This window comes from Ambystoma mexicanum, chromosome 3q (genome assembly GCF_040938575.1).
Source record: "Ambystoma mexicanum isolate Mex_15411 chromosome 3q, UKY_AmexF1_1, whole genome shotgun sequence".
Classification (NCBI taxonomy): Eukaryota; Metazoa; Chordata; class Amphibia; order Caudata; family Ambystomatidae; genus Ambystoma; species Ambystoma mexicanum.
In genome coordinates, this window is record NC_090926.1 from 476,883,814 (window position 1) to 476,908,268 (window position 24,455).

The following is a 24,455-nucleotide window of genomic DNA, read 5'->3' on the forward strand; positions in this document are numbered from 1 at the left end:
GCCTAACACCAGCCTGAAGAGATATTGCTTCAAGAGGTGCCTGAAAATACAAAAACGTTTCATGTCATGAATAGGTTTTGGTAATTTGATTTAAAAAAAAAAAAAGCCTGTGTGTTGAGACTGACAGTCCTATCTCTGCTGGTCTGACAGAGACCTACGGTGACTAGTCTGTGATCATCCACTGACCAATCATTCCTGCCTGGGATATACCAAGTCATGCTATCCTTAAGGTAGACATGAGCAGCCACATGGATGCATTTGAAGATGATGCAGATAGTTTGAAGCTAAATTCACTGCTCTAGTGTAAGCCACAGAAGATTTCTGCAAGTTGATTGGACATGAACACATTTCCTATATCCAGAAACCAATCAGTTTTGAGCCACCTGACATCTGGTAATGATTTTGATAGGAGTGTATTTCAATAGTCCAGGTGACTAAGTGTGATGAAGGGACACATCCCATGTATCCACCTTATATTAAAACAGCATTCACTGCAAATGACTCCTCTAACAGCTATAATGCCTATGCATGTTTTACCAGGGATAATCTGATAAGCTGTCCAAAGATCAGGTGTGGGATAGGGTGTGAGGAGAAAATCCTTCTTAGTTTTATCAGACACTCCCCGATCTCCACCTGGCTAAGATAAAGCCAGCCAGAGTCTATCCAGGCTGAGATGTGAAATAGGTTTTGTAAGTGTGCAGTTAAACAGATTTCAGTTTGGATGTAACTGCTATAGGAAGGCAACATGAAGAGTTTATACTTCACATTCAAAACATACAGTTATGAAATGGTGAAAATGGTTGTACAAAAGTAGTGGGACTGTTAACAGTGAAACATAATATTAGTGGAACTTAGTGCCAAATAGTTTATGCTCACTTCGACCTCTGGAAATCAAGAAGGGAAAGTACACATTTTGGGATAGTATATCCAGTTGTAGGCTCTCTTTGTGAAAATCCATTAGTGGCAAACTCCATTACAGACATGTGATTCTGAAAGGCCAGCAGGCGGGGATCGGTTCAGTCGAATGTGTGGCCCCCTCGACCTGCAATTGACTCTGCTCCATCCCTCTTGCCATTCAAATTCACACCCTGTTGGGAAAACTCCCTACCTTTGAACAGAAACGTCAATGCCAACGCAGACGATTCTGCTTGTCTAGCAAACTAGTCTGCTTATCTGATAATATTACGGTGACTTTGTCTGCGCAGACACCCATTGCAAAAGTGTGTTTTGTTTAGGAGTACCGCTGACCTTTTTAAAGTTGGTATATCTTAGCAAATGAACAGACGAGCAGACTCCATCCATGTGATGCAAAAAGAACATGTCCTGTTACCCCTTGTGGGAGCAGTATATTGCATACCCCCGCTTTTCTCCCACCAAAAATCAATGATGCAATGTGCTCCTAAGCCGAAGTGTAAATACTTCTCACCATTAGTTGTATCCATTGTCCATTATCCAACTGCGTGAGAGGCAAGTTGGCAGGTTACACATAGGACTCTTGCGGTCTACTTTTGTATTTGATGAAATAGAGTACCACCAATAGGTGAACCAAAGCATCTGGCAATGAAGGAATTTTTTAAAGCCATTGATTGAGTAACTTCACTGCAATTAATACTTTACCAAAGTGCAAAGTCAGCATTGTGCCACAAAGCCATTTGACGAACTGCACAGCCCTATAACAATACCCTCTTATGACATGATGCCCCTTGGCATTATTTGTAATTGCAAATAGGGCCATTTACCTTATTCAATCGGGCCCTCCTTAAACCTGCACTCTCACAATATGTTATATAATAATGTCATTCCATTCCATTCATCCATAGTCACTTCCACATAGACTCGGCAGAACCGGGCCTGGTGGTTTTCCATCATACGACCCTATTCGTATTGCATGCGTAGAAGAGGCTAATTTTGCAATCATAAATTGGATTGTACACCGCATCGGCTGAGGAGACATACACTACGTCGTTTTTTGCCCACACAGAATATAAAGCAGAATACAGAGTAGATTTTGACTGAGATGTATGTGCAACATTGTTCCCAATGAGAATATTCTGCTTGGTCGAATCTGTAGAAGTCTCACAGCCGCCTTGCTGTATTATTCCTGAGGCTGCTGCTGCACAGGTAGCATTAATAACTACACTCTTTGAATGTGCCCCCTTCTTCTAATGTCACTGTACGGCTTCCACACCTGAATAATCATGTATATTATAAAGAAGAAATACTTGTGTGAGAGAATGCCACACGATAAAACACACACTTGTGCAACACACGTGTATGAAATGTTCGAAATGCCCCCCTCTTCATCCCCCAAGCCCTCATCCTCTTCACCATATCATGATTGCAAGGCAGGAGTCAGCTGAGGGTTAGGCCACACAAGGGCATCACACCTATGGACTTGGGATGTCAACACAATTCCCCACGTCCATCAGATTTCAATCTGATCCCCCATTATGTGTGCTCTCGAGGTGATCGCCCAAGAGTCGGAGCACCCTCGGGTAGAACCACATCTCTGAATCAGGAACCCAAGCAAAGTGGCAATGCCATCGGATGGCGCAGATCACGACTCTCCCCCTTCATGTCTTCCCTTCATCAATGCTCACCTCTTCCAACCTGGCAAATGTCACTATCATTCAACGGTTCGTCCATTGTTGCATGGCTGTGGCTTTCAAGGTCAAAACGTTTTTCATCATTCATGTACTTTATACATCCCATCTACCAAAACATATACCTATACTACAATACTAATGCATTCAGGCTATGATATCAACCTGAATAGAACATTTACAATATTTCAGTGTAAAACTGAGTCAAATCAGCTGCAAGCAGTGACCGACCCCTATGGAAGCACACGAAGCACTGCACACAGGGCAGTGCTAGCAGGTTCTGATCCCCATGTGCTGTACCTGACTCTGTTCTTATTGACAGAAACAGAAGAAACAACAACCTCCCCTTTTAGGATTCCAGAGCAAACGAGTGAAACTATTCGGTCAGGCAACTGCCAGGAAGTCTTCATCACAGGCGAAATGGACCTGCAGACTCCCTATCGTATGTCTTTTTTGCTATACACCGTTGTGTTTTTCCATGCAGGTGGCTGTCTGTAGCACCGCTACGGGTTGTGTTATCAACGATGCTTATGAAGCATATACATGTATCACGCTGCCACCTGTTACCATGCAATCAAACCTCACCGCACGGCCTACACATATCTAGTCCTCACATTGCCAGCATCGTAGTGCAAATATGATCCTGTGTGGACCGCAAAGGGCCAGGGTGTCTGGGCGTGTGGTGCATATGTGGGGGCACGTGAACTCACCCCAGACAGCATACAGTGTGCGAGAAATGTCATATCAATGTGATGGCCAGTCAAAACCTTCAAATGTCTCAGTAGATGAGTAGGAGGGAGTGCAATGGGGATCTTGATGCGTCACCATGCATAGCCACATGCCCAGCACTTACACCACACAGCCTCATGCATGAAGAACACGTTTCTTTTTTTTCCTTAGGGGCGCAGTATGTTTGTCCACCTGGGTATGGTTCTTTTTTTTTTTTTTTAAATACTAAGTTATCCTCTCATATCATCAACTTACTTGCCCAAATTACTTTGCCAATGTTATGGTTTGCACCGCTAGCATGACACATAGACAATAATCCCAGTATTTTGAGCATTAACAGCGTAGAGGTTTAGCGTGATCGCAATGCAACACATGTACTTTTTCATAGGCATGACGTTTCAACGTACCGACTCACGCCCATGGGCTTGCAATCACTCAGACAAGGCGGTCCATACTCACATGATTATAACCCATATGAGACTAGATCATTATGGGTGATTCCTTTTGTTTTTAAAAGGACATGATCTAAAGTAACGAATCTCTAGATTTCTGAGTAGTAACATTCCAAACCCTCACCAATCACCTTCATGATTTTGGCTCCACCTGCCACTCCGAGATAGCACTGTGATGTGTTTTCAATGAAGTGAAACATACATTAAGTTGAACGTGGAAGCAAAGGAACCCTAACCCTATCCAAAAAAGTAGGCCAGCAACTAAGGTGTTTTCAAAGTATTGGTGTCCTGAATAGATTGTTTTTTTCCAGAGTGCCACTTCCAGCTGCACACCTGCTCTGAAAAGAGATCCAGTTCCGGTCCCCTGGGGGCTAGTTCACATAGTATAGCCAGTAGACGATGTTGAAGAAGGAAAAAACAGTGGGGAAGATCATGCGTGACCATCGGTCTATGGCGTTCACATCAGTCAAGTCGGGGATGTTGATTTTCAGCTGGGAGGCACGCCTCCGTAGCCGGCTCTTCTTCTGGGCCATGTGCCGCTCCAATGCATTTCGTCCAAAGCTGTGCCGGGGCAGTCCCGCCTTCCTGTACTGGATGCTGGAGGTGTCGTAGGCCAGCATAGTACTTCTGGGGTCCCCGAGTCCCATGACCGACTCGGAGGCAGCCATCTCGTTCTTGATCTCCAGCGTGCTCAGCAGAATATTTTCATGTGGATCCATCTGAGGAGGAAGAAGAAAGACAGAAAGTCACATATTTGAATTGAAACACTCAGTCTGATGCCACGTGTCTGCTGTCGAAACGTAAAATGGCCACCATAACAAATATACTACCATTGCTTGCTATGGTCAAAAGATCCATTTTAAGAACACGCTGGCAAGACGTGCTGACCTCATGAGTGTACTATTTTTATAAAGTGCCTGCCACAACAGGTTTGACATTGGTGTGGTTGCTCTAAAAGCAGCAGGTGCTATGATTCAAGACTGAGTGAAACTCACTTTTTTTGATCTCAGGATGATGAAAGGCTAAAGCAACCATCTGGAACTCAAACCTGCCACTGGTAGCTGGCACACACAGTGTTTTCTCAAGTCAATGCATCTACCAAGCTATGTTACTCGTTTTAGGACAAGAGTCATAGGAATGATGTTGGTTGTGGTTGTCTCAAGATTGTTGAGTTCACTTTTTTATTTTGTAGTAGTTTCAAAATTACTGAGATGAATTCCCGCAAATAATAATTATACAATCTTAAATGTTTACGTAAAAGTAGCAATAGCTATAGTGATAAATCATCCCAGTGGACTACCTTCTTTAAAAGGAAAGGAGCTCTACACCTTTTCCATTTTGGGACATCTCCTACAGATTACTCGAACATGTCTTTCTCTATAGAAATTACACTTCACCAACGATGACACTTTGGCATGCAGTGGCCAATTTGCTTTGTTGAAACCACGGAAAATGGATGCATCCATATTCTTCTGAAACTTGCAGGGCAGTCCTTGTCATCCTCAACTCTTCACTTTCCCTGTGTGTGGTGCCCTCCTATTTAAAATCTGTGTGTGTTACTCTTCTACTTAAATAAATAAATAAGAACTGCTTGCACTCTCTCGTTCCCTCTAGCTATGATCATATTTCCGTTCTTCCTTCCCTTGCCAAGATTCTCGAGGTAACGGTGGCCTTTCAGCTTCAATGTAATATCGAACACATTAGATTTCTCTTTTGTATTCAGGCTGGATTGGGTGTGGGTCATGGCGCAGGGTCTGTCCAATTAGCCATTCTCTGTGATATTGGAAAGGCAAATGAGGTTTGCGGCACAGTGTGCCTGGTCTTGCTTGACCTTTCATCACCTTTGACAACATTGACCTTCCCATCATTCTTGATCACCTTTGCAGCTCTGGCAACTCTGGCACTTCCGTTCTTGCCATCCCTCCCATTGTGCACATTGCTGTTAATCTGTTTGCTTACATCACTGTGTCTCAGCACTTGGAGTGCATCCGAGGGACCGTCTCTCTCCCTCTCTTGCTAAATATCTATGATCGGTCTCTTGTTACCCTTGTTTCTACCTTTTAGTTCTCAGTTCTTATTTCAGATGATGACATCCTACTCCTATATGTCTGTATGTGGGGAGAAGCGGGAGTCCATTGCAGCTGCATTGTCATCTTGTATGTCTGCCATGTCTGACTGGATGAATAATATATGACAGACTTTGTTTGAACTCAAAAGGATGTTTCCATTCGTTGGGTATCCCAATTCCCTCTGTTGTTCTGGCTTTTGGCCTCCCACTTTAGACATCTGTCCTTCCCAACGAATACACTGCTATAAACCTTGTATATTGCCTACCTAACCGTGTCCCCACCTCTTCAAATGTATAGCTCTGTCTTCTCTAATAGATTGTCCATTCCTTGGCTTTGCCACACACCCTCAATGGCCACACACCATCAAGGCCTTCTTACTTGACCCCAGGTTTCGCTCGGCTCAGTGATATAGACATGTTCTATTCTTGCCTACATCCCTGCGGTAGTACCTTCTTCGTTCCATAACATCCAACCTGACTCTGGCTACATTTTGATTGAACCAAAGACTTTTCTGTACTCAAAAGCTTACTAAAGTTAATTTTAATTTCTTAATTTGTCTGTAGAGGAATCCATGTGTATGGGTGGGGTCATCTCTTCCCCAGGGCATACACATAAAGATCAGCTTCCGGAAATGCCTAACTGCTTAGTGAAGGCTGCTTATTCCATTGCTTTTTCAACACAATTGATTTTTATTCGGTCACAGGGATATGCAGTTGGAAGACCCGTTGCTTCAGAGGAGGCGCCATAGGAAGAACTGAGTAGGAAGGGAATCAAGAGGGCTTAAGCCGGAGATAGCGCATCATCTTAAGGTTCTGTGACTTCTGAAGGAATTCCTTAGGGATATTTTATATCCCTTTGTTGTACACTAAGGAGCACCAGGGAGGATCAATGATGAAAGCTCTCTGAATTACTGGACTTTTTGTTAAGTAGAAATACATTTCCAGTAATAGCGTCTAATCTGCCATTGATAATGTGCCTGAAACTTCAAAGTGATCCAGGTCCTATTCAAGAAGATGCATGCCTGTCCATATCAATCGTGCCCTTTTGGTGATGATGCCATAGATGGCTCCAAATTAAATACTGTTTGCCAACCTAATTTCCCATTCCTTAGTCTTCTAGGCAATGTATGGCTGCCATGCAATTCTCGGAATCAGAGCCCATCATCAGATAACATTTTGCAAATAAAAACTACAACCAAATGAGAAGAAAATAATTAATTAACAGACTATGGGCCTCATTACGACCCAGGCGGTAAGTTACCGCCTAGGTCGTACCTTTACCACCATGGCGTAAACTACGTTTACGCCATGGTGGTTGGCGGACTTACCGCCCCATTCTGAGGTTGGCGGGGCGGTAAGTCCCCAATCCCCATTTACCCTTCCCCATTCCCATTTTTGCCCCATAGGGCATAATGGGAGTGGGGAAGGCGTTCATTGCGCCACCGTAAATTACGGTGGCGTAATTAACAACAAGGTCCCTTAGCGCCATGGATTTTAACACCTGCTAAAAGCAGGTGTTAAATCCTCCATGGCGCTAAGGGACCTCGGAATCAGGCGGTAAGGGTTGGCGCTGTTTGCGCCGCCGCAAACCCCTTACCGCCTGGGCCGTAATGAGGCCCTATGTGGTTTGCTTGCTATTGCATCTCAAATGGACCATGCTGTGGCAAAATACACACTGATTTCAATTCGTTGCAAGGTCATTTTCCCCAGAGAATCTGTTAATGCACCTTTGCAAACATCCCTGATATGGTTTCCTGTGGAAGGTTGTGCCCATCTATGGAGGATAAAGACAGGTGAAAAAGCGATAAGGACGGGCATGCAAGCACAGGGATGACCTACCACAGTGGAGAATGTGTTCAACCTAAGGCCCATGAGGAGTGGATTGGGAATGTCAATCAAAGTATTCTGGAAGAGGGGTGGGTGAAGAGGATGGTAGGGGCTTGTAATATCAAAGGGATTAGCATAGCACAAAAGTTAGGCACTTTCTACTTGCAAGTAGTCTAAGAGCTAGTAACCGCCATGCGAGCTTCGGAGAAGGAAGGTGAGGACATGCCATGAATTATTTCCACATGATTAAGCACGCCCAATAAAAGGGATAGAACAACATGGGCAAACTACACCAACCTTCTCCTGCTCCTGCTGCTGGTGTTCTAGGTGCAGAACAACCTGTGCCCGTTTACCTTTTCATGTGTGGTCATGTGAGTGGCTGGGAACTCTCTGTGTGCATGTGGTGCAGAGTGACTGGGGAGCATGGTGCAGCAGCAGCACCAGCTGTGTATCCTCAGGGGTATGAGGACCCTGGTCACATTGGATGAGTTCAAGAGCTGCTGTGGGGATGGGGGTCGGGGGGGGGAGTGGTCTACCAGCACCCCGAGCTCCCACAGAGATTACATCTATATTTTGTGGGCGAGTCAATACCTGCAGACTTTGCTTAGCCTGGAAGTCCCAATGGATGTCACCTTCCTTGTTCCTAGGAACATCTTTGATCTTTCCCATAAGATGCAACTCATCATTGAGTGCCAATGCAATCCCCCCTAAAGGTTCAGATACTTTAAAGCTATTTCTTGCCCCTTAAATTAGTCACATTCTAACAGTGGAGATTCACAGTGGTGTTTGCCACATGACACAGAACACTTCTTGACTTTTGGCCAGCAGGGAGGTGGATCTGTGACGCCTTGCTAGCTGCCTGCCAATCACGACCTGTACCACAAGCATCCCTTAGCGGTGCGCACGCGCTGCGACATGCAGGGGCTCAGTCTACCTTATTGACCTCTTGCCGCAGTTTCTCGTTGTTAGCGCTGGCAGCTCGCTCTGCTGCTCTCTTCTGACGCTGCGGCCCTCTGCCAAAGAAGATATAGTTGACCAGCGCATATTCCAGCAGTGCCATGAAGACGAACACAAAGCACCCCATCAGATACATGTCGATGGCCTTCACATACGGAATCTTGGGAAGCGTTTCTCGAAGATGGGTGTTGATGGTGGTCATCGTGAGCACAGTGGTGATGCCTGCAGAAATGAAGGCATGTCAGATACTCATAATCACTTACTCACTGCAGTTTTTGGTTCATTTACTGCCTTCAAGAAAAGTATCATACATGTGTCCAAATACAGTGTTAGTCTCTTATTTGACTGCTTTATCCATGATGTAACCAACATTCTCTGAACAGCCCTTCTTAAAATACTGGCATCAAGCTTAAACACGCGGTACATAAGAACATATTCACTCTAACACCTTGCCTATTGATTTCAATATATTCCCTTGCCCTAGTTACGTCCCCTGAAAACTCTTACAGGTTCACTTACTTTATCGTGTCTCTCATCTTCTTACCAGTACCTCTGCACCCAGGCTGCAGAATCCATTATACCTTCTCTCTAACCTTTTGATTTCCATAGCTGACCATAGCGCAAAATATAATTTTAACATCTTTATCCACCTAGAACGACATAGCTTCCTGCATCATATCTTTAGCCATACACAGATTTAACATTATTCTCTCTCCATATTCATATAGTAGCATCACTTATTTCTCCCCTGATCCCTAATTACAGAATCCTTAATCCTTCCCTCAAGAATGCCAGTGCCTTATCTTAAGTAAATATATTTTGATCTCTCTTCATCCTTAACACCATCATCTTTTATACTATTTCCCTATCACTTAGCCCATAGCTGCTTGTTGTCCAGTGTATTTTGTTTTGGCTATTTATTGAGGGATAACCTAGCTTTATGATATATCAGAGCACTGGACATCGGTAGGGGACACAGGCTTACCTCCGAAGGTTACAGGGGGTACGGTCCTTATCTCATAGCATTTATTACCTACAAACCATTCAGGGTATTGGGTAATAGGTAACATTTACAGTCAGGGCAATAAGTACCAGCACTGAGAGGGTGTGAGATGGTCCAAATAGCGGTGGGCAGTGAAGGGTGGACACCAGGTACTGCCCTGGGTGGATTTGGTGGTGTTCCTTGTGGGATGTTAAGAGTGTATACATTTCTACATGTATGGAATGTATAAAACACAAACCTAGCTCAGAAGCAATGGAGCGCTCCAAAAAGGGGACACGCCCAGGAGACACACAAGTGGGTATTATGTTCTTTGGGTCTGCCAATCGAAGTCTGTTTTGAATGAAATATTGCAGCAAATAGTAAAACAGATATATTTAGCACTGGATGAGAGATAAGGTGGGAATCCATTGAGCCTCAAGTCAGTCAGTCAGTTCTGGATTTAGGAAAGCTTTTTGAGGATTTTGTAGGTAGGAGAACACAATTGGTATTTAGGAAGAGTTTCTTCTGAGGTTCAGTATAGAGTTTGGAGAGATTCATGGCAAATTGCGAGATGAGTATACCGGATTGCTGAGGAGGAGCAGGAATTGCATCTTGGTGGGGACCAGTTTGAAATAGGCACTGGACAACCAGGATTTTATCAAAGTGAGGACGTCCTTCACTTGGTGGTTGAATTTAATGGATGATACCTTCTAGTAGAGCAGTGCATTGTCTACGTATTGATGGATGTGGATTTTATGGCCAGCGATGTGCCTTTTGAGGTTCTCCTTGTAGGGGCTGAAGCTCCTGGGAGTGTGGATAGATGGTTGTGGCACTTCACAGGTGGTGGGTAGAGATGCTCATCTGGAGGTATCCATCCAGACAAACTGATGGTTATTTTCTTGATAGGTAGTGAACCAGTGGAATATTTTCTTGGAGATACCGATGCACCTATGCACAGTATTAATATGGCCTTGAAGGTCCAATATGTAGAAGACTGAGGAGTGATCAAGGAGTACTTGGAGGCAGGGGAATCCATCATCCAGAAGCCGAGTACATAGACTATCAATTAGATGGTGGCTCTCTAAAAGCTGCATGTGGGTCTGGAGCCTAGTTGTGAATCATGTACTCCCTTCTTATCAATGCTAATAGCTTTCTGTATACACTTTTACCACCGACATCAGCATTATGTTTTGCACAGCCAAACACTTAAAGCACCCATAGCATCAACACACCCTAAAATCTAGCCATGTAGTACAAACACCTTCAACTACCCTCTCTGTAGACACTTGAACATAATAACGTGTTACCATTTCCTATACATTGCACATCAGTCTTCATTCCTGAACCACGCCTGAACCACACACACAGCATCCTGTAAAGAATATTCTTATGAGGTTCAACTGCATTAGTATACACTTAAGTCCTGTGCAGACCAGCTAGGCCAGCTCCCATGATTGTTCTAATTTCAGCCATGTTTACTTTATTTCATGCCCAATATATGCATTACACACACATTCTGTGCACTGTTCCAATAGTGGAAACATACATCACTTTACACCCTTTGCATGCTAGTCAGCTTTTATTATAGTCTGTAGGTTTTATTTTTAGAATGAAAACTATCACTATTCAGTTCTTCCCATCGCCCTCGCCTCACCCCGCCACAGCTGATACTGATGTCATGTATTGCCACAGTATATACTGGTCTCCATAATATGCACACCCAGAGACCCACTTACCCAGTTTACCTGTATTTTGGGATGCTAGAAGTTACAATGTTAATGAAATATCAGTTTGCCTCATTTGTAAAAACATCAGGTCATGGGACTGTAGGGTGGGGAAAGTTGGGAACACATTGATCTTAACACTGTTCCGTATTTAACGTTTCCATTACTGACTGTTCACTCAGTTACCATCAATAGATGTACCTGACCACGGGTGCTAGGTTTGCTAAAGATGATGAACAAAGGAATAGACTAAATTGATCAAGAGTCATAAAAGGATTGGAACAAAACGGATGTTGGGGATATAACCAACGTGTTAACCTTGAAGAAGAACCAAATAGAACTATGAACATTAAGATAGCAACATCAATACTCTGAAGAATAAGGGCACTGCTACTAAGGCCCAGTACTATGAAACATTGATACTGTCAACAATACGGGCACTGTTGCTAAGGCCCCAGTACTATGAAAATAAGATACCAAGATTGATACTGTGAAGAATATGGGGACTGTTGCTAAGACCCCAGTACTATGAAACATTGATACTGTGAAGAATAAGGGCACTGTTGCTAAGGCCACAGTACTATGAAAATAAGATACCAAGATTGATACTGTGAAGAATAAGGGGACTGTTGCTAAGGCCCCAGTACTATGAAAATAAGATACCAAGATTGATACTGTGAAGAATAAGGGGACTGTTGCTAAGACCCCAGTACTATGAAACATTGATACTGTGAAGAATAAGGGCACTGTTGCTAAGACCCCAGTACTATGAAACATTGATACTGTGAAGAATAAGGGCACTGTTGCTAACGCGCCAATACTATGAAACATTGATACTGTGAAGAATAAGGGCACTGTTGCTAAGACCACAGTACTATGAAAATAAGATAACAAGATTGATACTGTGAAGAATAAGGGGACTGTTGCTAAGGCCACAGTACTATGAAAATAAGATACCAAGATTGATACTGTGAAGAATAAGGGGACTGTTGCTAACACGCCAATTCTATGAAACATTAATACTGTGATGAATGAGGGCACTGATACTAAAGCCCCAGTACTATGAAAATAAGATCCCAACATTGATACTGTGAAGAATAAGTGGACTGTTACTAAGGCCCGAACACTATGAAACAATTATACTGTGAAGAATAAGGGCACTGTTGTTAAGGCCCCAATACTATGAAACATTGATACTGTGAAGAATAAGGGGACTGTTACTAAGGACCGAGCACTATGAAACAATTATACTGTGAAGAATAAGGGCACTGTTGCTAAGGCCCCAGTACAATGAAAATAAGATACCAACATTGATACTGTGAAGAATAGGACACAGATAATCGCTTGAAAGAAAACCAAATTAAATGTCTGTGCTAACTAATTACTATGTTGTAATTAAACATATATTTTTGTAAGACAATCAATGTGTGCATACGGGGGAAACCAATATAAGGTGAATACGCCCATGAACGTGAAAGTATACTAACATTTAGGCTCCCTTATTCGTGAGATTCGTGAGGAATCTGTGAATGTACAACTTTCAATGATTGAGTTTAATGTTCCAGGAAGCATCATTAAAGCAGCGCAGCAGTGCGAGCATGTTCAAATATCTCACCTTCTTACACTGAATAGTGACAGCACATTTGTATGAGCACAACTTGCACACGTCTTGCATTCAGTGACCGTGGCATGTACAGTGGTAAGGGTAACATGTGGACAATCCAATGAATAAAATAACCTTCACATTATGTGACCCGCGAAGTAAGTATTATTACATGGTCCTCCGGTGACTGTGCTTGCTTTCAGTGTTAGTGTTTACAGAACCGCACCATGCTGGGACATCCTGCTTACACGGATTCACATGTCCTTGGAGAAAGCAGTGTTATGCAAAACGGAGTAGGCCTTTAAGAGACATGACAAATGCATAGTTTCTATTTGATCTAAAAATGGCTCAAAGTCAACATGCAAAAAAACATCAAGGTAGTTGCAACATGTCACGTAACATTACATACTCATCACATGGGACAGACACGTATTATCCCAAGCCCACAGCCGCCGGCTGGACATGTGCTTGTACTTATGCATTACCTAAAGCAACCCTGGCCGCAGAGGCATCATAGTTGATCCAGAAGGACACCCACGAGAGGATGGTGATTAAAATGGAAGGCATGTAGGTCTGCAAGATGAAGTAGCCAATGTTTCGTTTGAGCTTGAAACTGAGAGACAACCTTGGATATGACCCTGCGAGCGAAAAGAAAACAGACAAACAAAAATAATTCATAGCCTGGCACCCAAATGTCTGCTTGGCACTGTCCCTGCGACTGCATCAAGGCAGAGTTACTTCTCTCTTACACTAGCATGGCTGGCCAGATGACCTTGCTGTGCTCCTTCACAAACATGAACACAACAATGTTACAGTACAATCAGTGCAGTTTTATCATGTTATACAAACATTCAGTGTCTCATCAGCATTCACCAAGGCGTTCGTGTTTTCCAGTCAGAACCATCATGGAACAGCACATGTGCATAGGTTTGAAGAAATGTTCGGATCTCGTGGGGGCACCACACAACACTCCTTCTGCATAATTGACCTCTTTCATTTTTCTCCCAGAAATAATTTGAGCTAAAACATGTTTCCACTGACAGTCTACAGTAAGTAGTAGATTGTGCCTTTTTTGGAATGTGGTTGCTCTGGTGGAAAGACCCATTCTTGCCCAGCCTGCCAACACCGAACAAAATCCAGCCCCAGGCAACGATTGTAGTTCAGTTCCAGTCTGACTTTCCAGTTCAACCTGGAGTTAAGTCTATGACGACATGCTGTTTTCATACACAGCATCTGTCAAGGAAACAAGCAATTGAAATGAAGAGTGCACCCTTCCTCATCAATAGACGCATTTGAAAAGACGTTGCTTAATTCGTTATGAGATATTACCACATGGAGGTCAACATTGGCCACTCAGCTCATAAGTTTGCAGTAAATAACTACTGTTATTAGAGGTGGGGGAGCCAGGCATGTCACAACCCGACTATACCGAGCGTTGGCACTAGCTTGTCTCAATTTGCAAACTGTTTCCAGACCAAAACATCAGCCAAGCGCTCCTGGCTTGTGATGCCGTCTACAGACATTTTTTTTAATGTACCTGAGTTTAGGATCCTTTCAGTAGTGGTGTGTATGGACATGTGCTTTAGGTCTTTTTCTATTGGCATTTAGGGGTTGCTTCCTCCTTCTAGGCCCAAAACAGAATAATGATGGCAGGCTACACAAGTTAAAGAGTTAATGGATGAAGCAAGCCAGGTAAAATAGTTTTCTCGTCGGCAGGTAGGTATCTCATAGCGAGGAAGAGATTAGAAGGCAGGACCCCAATTGGCGAGTCTTGGTTGGTAGAGGAAAGGGGCAGTAGGCCAGGTAGTGATTATGCGAGTTTGACGGATATGATGGGGCAGCAGCGTGTGAGGTAGAGGTATTGTGTAGTTTTGAGAGCAGGTGGGGAAACAGGATGGCATGGTCTAGTGTCTTAAACATATCACCTAAGTGCAACACGTCCAACCATCTAAAAGCAAAATCGAATTGTATCCAACATGCCCCACAAATCCATCAGGTTCACAATTTGACTTTTAAAAAAGAAACACACGTTAGCGCCACCTCTTGATTCTATTACTCATCTATCTTTGAGACTATTTGTGTAATGATGAGAATGCACTGTGCATCCTCACATAGTTATGTGCAATTTCCACTAAAGATGATGATGTTTTCAGTGGTTTCCAAGGCCTGAACTGTCACTGGGCTTCATGACTTGGGAAACACTGATACAGAAAGATGCATTCCAAATGAAGCTCATCGTAGCCTTTCCTAAAATTCTCTCAGCCTTGCTTATAGTCATGGACTACACTTTCCTTTTTGACAAAAGGTCAGTGGAATCTCTAGCTTAAGTCCATGACAACTCGTCTTGGTTTAAGAAAAGTATAGCAAAAACTATGCCTGGTGAGATTACGATATTATGGGTTCGTCCACAGAAGATGTGGTTCTCCAACAGTACCCAATGGGGCACACAATGTTCTGTGAAATGACTGGCTCCCATGCTGTGCAGTTTATTTATTCATTGGGTATTTATAAAGCAGCTACGACTGCAGCAATTGGTGTTTCAAGGCGCCACAAGACAGGAAAGAGGTGGGAGGAAAGGGAAGAAAATAACAATAGCGGTCAAACTAGACCTTGCGTCATTCGGATCGTGCAAGTGCAGTACCAAGAAGTGTAGGGAAGAGGTAGGTGGGGAAGGGGGCAAAGTGAAGTCAGGGAGGAAGGGATAATGCTAGGGTGAGGGGGCAAGTTGAAGTAAAAAAGTGCAGGGGAGGAGGGGAAGAGGCAGGCCCCTGGGGCTAGACAAGTGCGAAGGGGAGGCAAGGAGGGCAAGTGCCAGGGGATGCAGGGAGTGCAGGGAGTGAGGACCACATGCTAAGTGTGAGGACGTGGGTGGACCAGACTGTGTACAGAAAGACACCCTGCCAGGCTAGTCAGGGGAAAGGGGTCCAGAATGGCAACTCCTGTGTGGGGTCGGGGGGGCTTCAGGAAGACAGGGTGCTGGGGAAGACATGATGAGAAGCGCCTGGTCCTCCGCAGGAATCAGAAGGGACCAGGCAGCCAGTCAATGCAGCAGAGGGGGTCATTAGCTGGGAAGGGGGAGAGGGAAGGAAAAAGAGAAAAGGGGGGTATTGAGAAGCTTACGGAACTTAAGACTATCCAGCTAAAGCCTGAGAGGGGCAGGGGGGCCATTCCAGAGGGAGGTTCTTGCCGGGCAGAGATATCTACCCCCCCACTCTCTGCTTAGAGAAACATCTGATCTGCAGAGAGTTGGCGCTAGAGGATGAAAGGGCTCTAGCAGGAAGGTACTTAGGGTGTGAGAGTTGAATGTAGCAGGGTCCTTGGCCCCAAAAAGCCTTGTGGAGGATGCAGAGGGTCTTGAACTGGTGTCCAGTCATTTTTTTGAATACAAAAATTTCGAAAGGCAAACTTTCATTTTTTTTTTTTTTTAAATGCCATTCTTTCGAATTACAATTTCTTAGAAAAAAAATAAAAAGTTTGCCTTTCGAAACTTGGGTTAGGATTAGGGTTGGGGGGTGGGAGGGTGGCATGGCGGTTGGGGGGCTGGTGGGGGAACCCCTCCAATATACACTAAAACCTTGAAACGTTACATGGAGCTGTCCAGTGCTGGAATTACAGCACTGGACAGCTCCATGTAACATTTCAAAGTTAAAAAAAAAGCATTTAAATGCCAATATGCACAAAAACTTTGAAACATTACCTGGAGCTGTCCAGTGCTGAAATTACAGCACTGGACAGCTCCATCTAACGTTTCAATGTTACCAAAAAAAAAAGCATTGAAATGCTACTTTTAACATGTAAAAGTGCATTTCAATTGAAACCATATTGTCGACGGATTGGTTTAGAAAGAAATGCACTTTGTATGTTAAACATAGCATTTAGGCTTCCCCATCTGTCTATCACTGGCCTGGTTGTGGACCCAGCACACTTCTTACAGATCACTGCAGATTGTCTGTACAGACGAGAGGCACCCAGTGTTTTTTGAATTACAAATACACTTTTTTTATTTACGTGGTAAGAAATAGCATCACATCGCTATTAACAAAGAAGATAAAAACAACACAAACTTTTTGCTTGCCCGTGATGCCAGGTAGATCTGCCATTTTTTCCCCTTGGATTGTGCATCGTTATGCAACTGTTTATGGGAACCTCATAAGGTGACATCACACATTTCAGCAGATTGTCAGCATACATAAACAGTGATTTAAAACACAAATTAGTGCACAAATATTTTAGAAGAAAAGTTTTAGAAGAAAATGTTCCACTCTATGGACATATTTAACCCATTTTTTACCGTATCTAGATGGTGTATCCATTTCTGCTCGAGTTTTCTTAGCTCTAAATCTCTGTCACCCACTCTTGCTTTTGCAGTTGGATTACACACCATCTTAGATCTGTGTGTTTGTGTTGGTGTTTCACAAAATGGACCAGCATGGGTTTATCGTCTATTTTGTTTTTCAGGCAGGACCGTGCTCACAAATTCTTTGTCGTATTTTGCGCTTGCTTTTACCTATGTAATATAGGTTACACGGGCATATGATTAAATACATGCTCCATTTGGTCAGGAAATTGGAGAAAGTTTTGTGTTTCCAAATGGTGCCGTTGAGGGTTATCTCTTTCTGGTCTTTTGTGAGGTGGCATACCAAGCATTTGCCGCAGTGGTAGTGTCCAACTACGTGTGGAAGCTGCCAGAGAGTGGTTTGGGCTCTGGGTGTGGAGTTTTCCTATGGGGTATGTGTTTACCAGGTGGTATTTGATGTTTTTGCTTCTTTTGAAGGCAAAGCGTGGCGTTATAGGTGTGAAACTGTCCGTTTGTAGCAGATGCCAGTTGGTGAGGATGGTCTTTCTTAGTGTATTGCTCACTGGTGAGAAAGTTGTTACACATGTCATCTTGTCCTTGTGCTCTGTTCTTATTTGTTTGGTCAAGCACTCTGTCCTGTTTCTGTTTCTTGCAGTTTTCCGTGCTTTCCTGATGATGGCCGCTGGGTATCCTCTTGTTTTTAATCAGTTTTCTAGATCCTTTCCATAGAGGTCGTACTCGGGGAGTGAGGAACAGTTCATTCTTATTCTCAGGAACTGTCCAAACTGGAGATTTTCTTTGAGGGCCTGTTGATGGTGACTTTCAAAATTGAGTAATGTTTTCTTGTCCGTAGGTTTACGGTACAGTGTTGTTGTAATCGTTCCGTCCATTTCTCTCATGATGTCTAAGTCTAGGAATGCCAGGTAGTCGGCGTCATAGTGCATTGTAAACTTAATGCAGGGGTCTACATTGTTCAGCCATGTGTGGAACTCTTGTAATTCCAAAATACTGCCTTTCCAAATGGTGAAGATATCATCTATGTATCTTACCCAACCCACTAGTTTGTTGTGTGGGTTGTTGTCATTGTATATGAATAGATTCTCTAAATTGTCCACGTACCGATTAGCAATGTCCGGCGCAATGTCACATACAGCCTAAAAAACTAGCCCATTCAAAATAGCTGGGCACTGTACAATCAACACACTAATCACTAGCGCATGAGCGCCTGACTGCCGGGCGCGCATGTACAAGTGACGTGAGTTCAAATAGATCGTGCGCACGCGCATGACTACAGACACCGCCGACTTGTTCAGCGAGCTGTAGCCACGGCAGACGCAGCTAAGGAAAAATGCTTTCACGAAGCGGTTCGCCGCTCACACTAGCATGAGCTAGTCTCAGCCACAGGGAGCACCTGTCCCAGCCCGACACGGATCCACCACGGTGAGATGCAAACTGAGGGATTCACCCTTTACCTTTGGTGCTACGTACTTAGTGTAAACACCGATCACAAGCATGCAACAAGAAATGGCATGCTTTCTTCCATTAGTCACCATCACGGCCCCACAAGCTTTAGATGTATATGACATAGAAGTGCCACCACGCGCCTCTCACACTGAATATTCGGTATTTTGTTTTACAGCCACCGAGCTGATTACGACATCCTAAATAATCAGGATTCTACCATACCTAGCGCACGGAAGGCGCTCCAAGCAAGGAACCCTTACCAGATTCCGCGCTTACCTGTCACACAGAAAAGCTACGGCTCAGGTAGGACATCATCCAGCACTCTAATCACAGGACCTTTCCCCTGTAGAGACACACCCAGCTTTTGATTTTACATTGTCTTTTACTTGCCTTTAGATGCCCCATACAGCGGTACATCAAGTGACAGTCTCAAGTCCATTATACTCGTCCTGAAGACGGCACCAGTATCCCACTAGCCACTGAGTGCCAGAAACACCATTGTAGTGTCGACTAGACAGATGTGAGGTCAACCGGACCACATTCTAAGTCACTATTGTTTACTAACGCTCACCAGAAATCAGTGATTGTAAAGAATTAATGTATGAGGTTAACTAATATGCCTTCAATACCTAACAACCCCAGTCATCACGGGCAAGCAAAAAGTTTGTGTTGTTTTTCTCTTCTTTGTTAATTGTGATGCTATTTTTTACCACGTAAATAAAAAAAAAGTTATTTGTAATTCAAAAAACACTGGGTGCCTTTCGCCTGTACAGACAATCTGCAGTAATCTGTAAGAAGTGTGCTGGGTCCACAACCAGGCCATTGATAGACAGGTGGGGAAGCCTAAGTTCTCTGTTCTTTACTTTGCCACAACCCCTCTTGACTTAGGCCCCCCTTATCAAAAAGAGGGACACATTACCCCCAGATATGACAAATGTTAAACATAGCATTTCACAGCTTTTGTTTTCAATACTTTTGTTTTGAAACTTTTGTTTTTTGAATCTTTTGATTCAAAACTATGACTATGAACCTCCTGAACTTGATCCACGCAACTGCCGGCAGCCTGTGGAGATACTTCAGGGCTGCAGAGATGCAGTCCCTGGGCTTGAGGACAAGGATAAATCTGGCAGTCTTATTCTGGATTACTTGAAGGAGGTTGATCGGAGGATAAAGGTAGATTGAGGAAGAGTCTGTTGCAGTAGTCCAGCCTAGAGAGGACCAGAGCTCTGGAGACACTGAGTTTCTGGGGAAGGTGAGGAAAGGTTGAATGCCACTGAGGAGGTGAACCTTAAAGTGATCATTCTTGGCAAGGTCTGCCATATAAGAAGAGAAGGAGTAAGAAGAGTCAAAGATGACGACAAGTTTTTTAGCCTCACAAGAGGATGGCGGGAGGGGACCCATGGAGAGCAGCCTGAGAGTAGGAGGGAAGGAGGGAGCAGCTGTCCCAATGAGAAGGAGCTCAGTCTTACTGTCATTATGGCAGAGATCGTTAGAAGCACAACATGCCTGAATAGCAGTCAGACAGTCAGGAATTAGATAGGAAGAAGAGGCAGGAGTGGATGGAAGTTTGAAGGCGAGCTGTGTGTTGTCTGCATAGCACTGAAAGTGAGGAGAGAATGTGGAGATTAAGTGGGCAAGAGGGGCAAGGAAGATATTGAAGAGCCCTAAGGAATTCCGCAGTTGGAGAGTTTGGTGGATGAAAGCTATGGGCCCTGTTGAACCTGGGAACGTCGGTCAGGTAGGAAGGAGGGCAACTAGTCCAGTGCCAGGTCTGTGATGCCAAGGGTATCTTGGAGCCGATTTATAAGGGTGGCATAATTGACCATATAAAAGGCAGAGGAAAGATCAAGAAGAATGAGAAAGGAAGGAGATTTGGAATGAAGATTTGAGAGCAATACTTCACCGGTTTTCAGTAGAGCAGTTTCCGTGCCTCTGCCTGCTCTGAAGCCAGACTGGTGGTCGTGGAGACAACTAACAGATTCAGTGTGGTGGATCAGTTGGGAGATGACCAGCTTCTCCAAGAGTTGAAAACTGATAATACATTTCTGGTGCTTGGTGAACATTGTGAGATGTTTACATTTGTTTATTGTGTTTTATAGTTTAACACAAAGTTTTGATACATTAAAACAATTATACGAAGAAAAAAAAACAGTCATTTAAAAAGGAAAAAGGAAACATTCAAACTCAGTCATGATTACTACAACCGTACACTATAACTATACTTTAAACCCAGCAAACACAAAACAATTATCGAGAAACAAAGTGATAGATCAGAGAAAATAAATGAAAAACAAATAAAAAAAGAGATTCATATCAAATAATGTATCTGACATAAAAAATATATGCTCCTAAAAATGTATCATAATACAATTACCTTTGGCTGCAAATATAAGGGCAACCAACAAACGTTTGACAACAAATCCTTAAAACCCAATTAGCTGTATGTGGTTCTCAACTGCAAACAGTTATCATGTAGACATCACACACACACACACACACAGACACACACACACGCATGCACACGCACACGCACATTGCATGTGATGACCATTGACCTTACCCATGTACTTTTTCAACTAGCTAAACTCCATGCACCCAACTATCGAGAAAACCATTAACAGCCGTGAAAAAGCATGAGAATAAGCACAATAGACATGTTGGCCTCTAACAAAACATGTTATGGAAAACATTGTCCACATTAATGAAAATTACTTTTCACTTATGGACTAACTGTATTTGCTTAATAAACTTGCACCAAGAATGGCTTCTCACATTGAGTTCCATTTAAGCCACTGTATCTATAAGAACTGCTGGAAAGGTTGAATTATGGAGTAACTGTTTTCTCTAATAAATGTTGTTGCGGGTTGAAGGATGGACACTGAGTCACCCACAGGTAGAAGGTAAGTCGACTTTATTAATCAAGATTAAATCTTCATGTAAGCAGGTGGTAAGTAGGAAAGCGGCACCACCACACAGGCTATCTTTAGTCAGTTGCTCTCTGCTTGTAATTGACTCTCTCACACACAAGCACACAATAACATTCTGCAGTAGAGTCCAGTGACCTCACACACACCTAGCAGGAGCCCACTACACAAGTTCCCCCTTAACCAAAAACAATACTAAGAGGAAGATGATAAATACTGCTAAAAGCCAATATTGGCACACTTTTAATGCCCCTCGTCCACCCCGAAACGTGCACTCAACACTTCACATGTATGAACAACAAAACCATTTCTCAGAAAATTTGCTAAATTGATCAATGCAAAATGTGGAAACATTCATTTGTGTATCCTAGATACTATACTATAACTGTACAAAGCACATTATATGCGCTGTATACATTAACTGGACATTGCAGATTCTATATGCTCTATAGTTTAACTGTATATCTACACATGCTGTCTCGCATGCACAAAAGAAGACAGTGTGCATAATTGGGAGACCGGACAGGAGAGAGCACACACGATCATCTAACACAATTTAACGTCCCCAAAATAAAATAAAACATCCATTCTGACATGAAATCCACGCACTGATTACACCCATTGGCCCGACAGTCTGACATAGCATAACAGGAAAGACAACACCCAACATCACACAACAGGAAACACAAAATGTGGATGCACTAACAATATACCGCCAAACATCCACAACAACACCAAAGGGTGAAGCCACTCACCAAATGCCCGTAGCAACAATGCAAAAAGAAAACACCCTGGCATGGATACTGGACACCCATCCATGAGGAAGGATGCATGGGTTGAATACAAAAATATTCCCCCAAGAGCACATTACCAGCTCACACGGTTAAAATGCACTAGGTAACAACCCCCAAACCGTCACAAGAACCAAATATCCTTCAACCTGGAACTGCTCCTCCTAAGCCTCAGCCCTGCCATGGCCAAGCACTGACCAGCTGACACAGGCAAACAGGAAAACTTCCGCAAAGAACTGCCACTTCCAAGCCTCAGAGCTGCTTCCGCAAAGGACTACCACTCCCGAGCCTCAGAGCTGCTTCCGCAAAGGACTACCACTCCCGAGCCTCAGAGCTGCTTCCGCAAAGGACTGCCAATCCCGAGCCTCAGAGCTGCTTCCACAAAGGACTGCCAATCCCGAGCCTCAGAGCTGCTTCCACAAAGGACTACCACTTCCGAGCCTCAGCTGCTTCCGCAAAGGACTGCCACTCCCAAGCTTCAGCGCTGCCGCGACCAAGCACAATTCCAAAACATTTCCAATGACAAATGGCACAGATGACAAAGCATATAGCGCCCTCCAAACATTTCACAAAGCTAAATTCCATTATCGGACCACACCGAACCTGCTAAAAATACACCCCAACTGTTGGCTCCACAACTAAAAAACGTACTCCATTAGGATTAAACACTTTCTTTTTCTTGGGATGACAGGAATAAAAACCACACACTCCTACAAGTCACTTTCAAATAACTCCAAGGTCACTAAGACCCAGGCAACCCTGGCGAAAAGATAATGCCAAGAAAAACAAGATGTGTCAGGAACCCTAACGCCCTTATGACCAACTTCTCCAGCACACCGCGTGATGAGTATGGTCATATGGATTCAATTAATTGTTTCTCACACAAAACACAAATGGCAATGGGATGCCCTCCAACCTGTCCATAACAATAAATAGTATGGAATACACACCTTAACACTCAGATCTCATGGGGTTTACAATTCCCTAAACACACACACACACCTCAGATCCCAAAGGGATGCATTCAACACAAACAAGAGTCACATATATCATGGTAACACAAGTTGCTGACAGAATAAGCACATTGCTTCTTTTTTTCCTTGCAAAGGTGCTACACAGATAATACACTTAGGGCCCGATTAATGGAATTTGGGGCAGAAATCCTGCAAGTGCCATGTGCTGAGAAGGATACAGCGCGAGTCTGCGTGCAGAAAGAAAAATGCGTGCCCCCTTATGCATGGAATTTACAGCGCAACATTAAGACACTAACAAACTAAACAGACGTGCCGTGGCAGCGTGAACTCCTCCGGGAAAAGTACAGCGCCATTCGATTCCATTAATTGACGAAGGCGGATTTACGCGCAGTTACTCATTCACCAAAAGCGCACTGCCTACCTGACAGCGCAAACAAACAAATGTGACCAAGTCACAGTTACCCATTCACCAAAAACGCACTGCATGAGTGACAGCGCAAACATTCAAACGTGATCATCTCAACCAAAAGTAGAGATGTGTAAAGTAGAAATGTGAAAAGATGCAATGCGTCCGGTTAACTTTAACAAACAGACAGCATAGCATCCCCAACCTTTAGGATCCAATACCTGATTGGCAATCCCTGCCAGCGTGTCTCTCAGAGAACACTTTGCCCTCTCTCACCTCTGTCTGAGTAGGACAAATACATATGTTGCTCAAACTTCCCACAACTTCGGAAAGAGTTCTTTTTTTTTCTTTTTTTCTCTTCCAGTTACACCGGAAAGTTCTCCACCTCTGCTTCCGGTTGGAACACGAGATCCAGCAGAAGCAATGACCACTCGCTCTTCTGATGTCCTCAGGTGGGTGTGCGCAATATTCCAGGTTATTCTCTCAGAACATGCGCAGTGCGCAGCCATCAACAACATCATCACTTCTCCAGAGAATCGGAGGTGAACGGATCTCCGCTCTGACCTATTCAACTGATGGAGCCGGCAGCTCTTTCCAAGAAGCTTGCCGATAACATAGCGCCAAACCTCAAATGTCACCAACACTGCAGGCTCT

At 43.7% G+C, this 24,455-nt stretch overlaps 1 protein-coding gene across 2 annotated transcripts in view; it reads right to left on the minus strand.

Moving 5' to 3' along the window:
- Positions 1 to 3,523: 3,523 nt before the first annotated feature.
- GABRB2 (gamma-aminobutyric acid type A receptor subunit beta2) overlaps positions 3,524 to 24,455 on the minus strand; it is a 1,186,575-nt gene continuing 1,165,643 nt past the window's right edge. The window contains exons 7-9 of one of the 2 annotated variants that reach the window (XM_069654272.1): positions 13,431 to 13,583; positions 8,623 to 8,858; positions 3,524 to 4,503 (exon numbers count right to left, since the gene is read on the minus strand). In XM_069654272.1, coding sequence (XP_069510373.1) covers positions 4,156 to 4,503; positions 8,623 to 8,858; positions 13,431 to 13,583 — 737 coding nt within the window. In that variant the 3' untranslated portion in view covers positions 3,524 to 4,155. Of the gene's footprint in view, positions 4,504 to 8,613; positions 8,859 to 13,430; positions 13,584 to 24,455 lie in introns of both variants that reach the window. The other variant, XM_069654271.1, reaches the window with a different exon arrangement.